Source organism: Cynara cardunculus, assembly GCF_001531365.2.
Source record: "Cynara cardunculus var. scolymus isolate 2C chromosome LG 2, CcrdV1, whole genome shotgun sequence".
Taxonomy (NCBI): Eukaryota; Viridiplantae; Streptophyta; class Magnoliopsida; order Asterales; family Asteraceae; genus Cynara; species Cynara cardunculus.
The window spans coordinates 5,596,032-5,600,975 of NC_037529.1; the positions used below are offsets into that span (position 1 = coordinate 5,596,032).

The following is a 4,944-nucleotide window of genomic DNA, read 5'->3' on the forward strand; positions in this document are numbered from 1 at the left end:
ATTTCAATAGTAGGTGAGAGAAATAATTTTTCTATTCATTCACACCAATTAGATTAAATTATGGGAAAATCACCAAAATATACCCGATATATTAACGAAATAACCATTTTTTCACGAAATTGCCAAAACGACCACATGGATCTGGGGGGGGGGGGGATCCATGACCATGGGGGCGATCCCCTTCTTTTTGACAAAAAAAGTACAAAAAACAATTTAAAAAATCATTTTGATGGGTCCCACATGCATCATTTTAAGGTACAACACAATTCACCTCGTTTTGCGTGGATCTACCCCGGGGGGGTTCCACGTCACCCAATTTCCCCCCGGGGGTGATCCGTCCTATTTTGTTTTTTTTTTCCGTTTTTTTCGAGGTTTTTTTAATAAAAAAGAGATGATATTTAAACTGTTTTTTTTAACCTCTTTAGGATTAAATTTCATTGTTATAGGTTTAAAAATAAAACCATGATAATTGTGGACACGCAAATTTTTTTTTATCTGATTTGGGGGATGTAAATAAGATTCAATATAAAAAATATGATTTTTGTCCATCAAATTAGATACAAACAATTTTTTTCGTTTCCACAATTATTATAGAATATCAACATTTCTTATAAGAAAAAATATAACAACATTCGTTGCTTAGTTTATACGTTTAATTTTTTTTGGTAAAAATTAGAAATTTTCACGTACAATCATATTTTTACAAGGTTTGTTACGGTAAATTATGTTTACGGGTTGTGAGAGTAAAAATGTTTTATTTTATATACTAAAAACATGATATTTGGTCCTAAAATGGTAACAAAAATGTTTAAATATCGTCTCATATTTATTTAAAACACCACTTAATCGATATTAAAAAAAAAAATAATAAAAATAAAGTGATGTATGTGGGACCAACCAAAATGATTCTTAAATTTTTTTTTTGTATTTTTTTGTTCAAAAAGAAGGGGATCGCCCTCGGGGGAGATCTATGTGGTCGTTTTGACAATTTCATGAAAAATTGGTTATTTCGTTAATATATCGGGTATATTTTGGTTATGTTGGTAATTTTCCCTTAAATTATTATTATTTAACATGAAGTTTTTAAAAAGTACATTGGAATGATAAAACTATAGAATATAATAATAATATAATTAATGTTACAATCTCTAAAATAAAGAATTTATTGGAGTTAAATATAATTTTATTTAAAAATTTTGATCTCTGGTTATCTATTTTAAAAAAATTATAAAAAAAAAATGTTACAAATGTCTAAACAACCCTTGAACCGTGTTCGAAAAAAATGGCATAATTGGTAGACAAAGACAATTCCCATACTGGACATAAACACATACAAAGCTTAAGGTGACGATGCACCAAAAGCTATTCACAAATTCAAAATCCTCTTTTCACATTGTCTTCTTCACAAAAACAGAACACATACTTGAGGGCTCCCTAATGATAGCTTACAAGTTGAACTTATATATAACAACGGAGTCCCTCCAAAGGAAATCAGGATCAAAATTCGCCAACTTGTGTTCGATCAAAATAGCAGCCCGAGGGACCCCCTTGAGGTAAAAGAGCCAGCATAACCGAGCCTTGTGCTCCCTCTTCCAACGTCATTGTACCTGTGTGCCAATTCAAGTCGGTGTCAACGTATCCAGGGTGTACACAGTTGATACACATCTCTGGGTATGTCTTTGCAAGAACTCTAGTGTAGGCATTGAGCATGGCCTTCGACACACTGTAAGCTGGTAGCATCTTTGACCATCCGTTAGCTTCAAGTTCATCGTTACTTAAATCTTCTAAAAACCTCTCAACAAACCCGTCTATCTTCTTTTCGCTCAAAGACTCCACATCTCCAAGTTCCTTTCTTACTTGTTCATTTGGAATCCTCTGCATGAGAATAAATTATTTTATCATAACCAATTGATTTTTATGTAAAGATCACACCAAATAAAAGATAACTAAACCAAACCAACCCAAATACATGTCTTATTATTTTCAATAATCCATAAAAAAATGCGGGAGAGATAAAAAAGATGCAAGGTCATTTGTGACTACTCATAGGGCAGTATGAATGTTCCCACTATATCCGAGTCGGAGGTGCAGTCAATGGAGGGTAAAATGTATGCAGACTTAACCTCTACTTCAAATGTATAGGCGATTGTTTCCATGAAGACCATCAACATGTGGAAAGTGTGTGAGAGAGAAAAACATGCATGCTAAATTTTGAGAAGTTGGATACAAGTAAGCAATAGCAAAATGACACCTACCCATAATTCACCTCGGAGGGAAGACACATTTACGATCCTAGCACCAGAAGTGGAACGCTGTAGGAGTGGAAGGAGTGCTCGTATTACGTTCTTCACACCGTAGTAATTTGTGTTGAGGCATTCTTTTGCCTTGTCGTATGTGGTTTTAATCACCCCTTGAACAATGTTCGTGGCCTTGCCTGAGAGCTAGAACAAAATAGAATTTTATCAGGTTATATAATATATCCCTTCCGTCCCAAATTAAATGTCCACAGTGACAAACGCACACAGTATAGAGTAACTATTTACGGTAAGAATTTTTCAATCTCATAATTAAGGGTAAAACCGGAAAGTAGACACTTACTTTGGAAAATGTCCACTTATTTTGAAATAAACTAAAATAGAAATCTAGACATTTACTTCGAGACGAGTATGGCCTTGAACTCAAATTGAGGTAACGCAAATACGGCTTACTTACCCAAGATGCTGGATCTATATTTAGAGCCCTTAGACCATCTTCATCAACCAGCACTCCAGAGGCTCCAGCATTATTCACCTTTATAATTTAAATCAACAAATAATTAGAAAAAAGAAGGGTCTAAAAAGAGTAAATATTCTCCTCAAGTTCCTGAAAAGAGATGAGGTGTTTGCTTGCCAAGATATCAAGTCTTCCAAATTGGGTTTGTATGAAATTGGCCAAAGCTTCTATGCTCTGAGGGTCTTGTACATCCAGCTGATGGTACAGCACATTCGATAAGCCAAGTCCGTGGAGCAAAGACACAGCCTCCGTACCCCGCTTCTCATTTCGGGCTGTCAACAAGACTGTCACACCCGAAGCTGCGAGCTGCCTAACCGTCTCAAACCCAATACCCTTGTTTGCTCCAGTCACAACTGCATACCTACAACACCACATCCAACCGCTCAGAAGCACAAAAAAGAACGACCAACAAAATAAGCCCAGCAGTATCCGGACTACCAGCTGAATCCAGTCTCTCTGGAGTTCAAGGGTTCAATGTATGCAAGTTGTTCCATATATAAATAATATACACTTCAAACAATAGATGTACCATACCTCAATGCTTCTGTGATGTTGTCTGAACTAAAATATGAGTTCTCTGTGGATTGGCTTCCATTCATCATCACTGCTGCTACTCTTTGAGTTCTCTTCAGGTTATCCTTAGATATGCTACAATTGCTGTAAGGAGATACAAGGATATGAGCCACACAAGTTGGTCTAAAGTGCTAGGACTAGTATAAAAACTGTCAGTTTTTGTTCATATGTTTCTGGCCTTAGTTTAATGGAAGACTTCACATGTATACACCCACATACATTTATACAAAATATTTGTAAGATTTAGGTATCTTGATGATAACAATTAAAAAAAAAGATGCTTGGAATAATACCAATATGCAGCATAAGGAACAGCTTCAAGTTACCAAAAAATTTCTATTGCATTGGAATGAACACATTATTTAACACCATCAATGAGACAAGTGAAAGTGAAATCCTCAAATTCATCGATCATACTTCGCCCATTTGATGTTTCTGTTCCGATTTGATTGTTTCTCAACTTTAATAATTCTATCAACTCCGGATCCCTGTTGCATTGCGCTATGCCGTTTGCAGCAATAGCAATGACACTAATTCCTCTGTTTTTTTTTTTAAATTTATCTTTTATATTTTTCATTTATGCTTATCGAAATAAAGAATGATTAATAAAACACGGATAATAAAATAACTACGACACTATAATAAACCGATCACTATGGCATAACAATAAGATGGAAGTAGCAGGATTATTTAAATATCTCTTTTAAGACCGAAGAAAACTGTTCTAATTAGACAAGTCGACTACTTCTGTAATTCGTGACTCACCTGTAAGCATTAAAATTGGATAAACGTATTTCGCGGTTCTTATTTTTGTTGGGATTTCATTGTCCCATACCCAAAAGAAAAGTTTGTGTGGCTTATATTTCGTTTATCATATCTCTTATCTAAAAGTTAAGAAGGGCATTGGGTCTTGGGATATGAGAAATGAACTCCTATTACTTTACAATATGCATCAAGTTTACATCAAGATTATCGAGTTAGTTATTATTTTCTTTCTGTTTTTTGATTGTATATATATGCTATATTATAAAGTGTGTTTAACAAAAACTCTTAAAAACGATTTTTCATGCACGAAGTTCTCTTTATTGATGCATATTACTTAAATTTTAATATTGCAAATAAATTGTGCATAAGTACAACTTATTAAAGCTCCAGACTTGAATTCGTCTAACTAACTGCAGATAAACATAATCAAATATTGGATAAACATCTCATTTTAAATATAAAAAATCTAAAATATAATTAGGATAAATATTGATAGCTAACAGAATACTTAGTTATTATCGTTATAAAAAATTATATTATTAAACCTAAATTAAATTATAATTAAATTTAATTAAGAAAATTACACCAAAACACAATAACTTTTAAAAAAATTAATTTAATACTGATATCGATATTTCTTTTTCAAAATTTTATTATATTTTATTAAAAAATAAAAACATTATCACTTTCTCAAAACCACATAAAACCAATGTTTACTTAAAATTCAAGATTACAAGTAAATTATGCAAAAGTACAACTTATTAAAGCTCGATGTTTGAATTCATATAACTAATTGCGGATAAACATGATCAAATAGAGGATAAACATCTTATT

General features: G+C 32.9%; 1 protein-coding gene across 3 annotated transcripts in view; it reads right to left on the reverse strand.

The window, feature by feature from the left end:
* Positions 1-1,271: 1,271 nt before the first annotated feature.
* The window catches only part of LOC112506653 (short-chain dehydrogenase/reductase 2b-like), a 4,991-nt gene continuing 1,318 nt past the window's right edge, over positions 1,272-4,944 (reverse strand). The window contains exons 1-6 of one of the 3 annotated variants that reach the window (XM_025110867.1): positions 4,111-4,163; positions 3,307-3,429; positions 2,890-3,133; positions 2,713-2,790; positions 2,256-2,441; positions 1,272-1,875 (exon numbers count right to left, since the gene is read on the reverse strand). In XM_025110867.1, coding sequence (XP_024966635.1) covers positions 1,498-1,875; positions 2,256-2,441; positions 2,713-2,790; positions 2,890-3,133; positions 3,307-3,374 — 954 coding nt within the window. In that variant the 5' untranslated portion in view covers positions 3,375-3,429; positions 4,111-4,163 and the 3' untranslated portion in view covers positions 1,272-1,497. Of the gene's footprint in view, positions 1,876-2,255; positions 2,442-2,712; positions 2,791-2,889; positions 3,134-3,306; positions 3,430-3,638; positions 3,871-4,110; positions 4,164-4,944 lie in introns of those variants that run through there. The other 2 variants (XM_025110865.1, XM_025110866.1) reach the window with 2 other exon arrangements.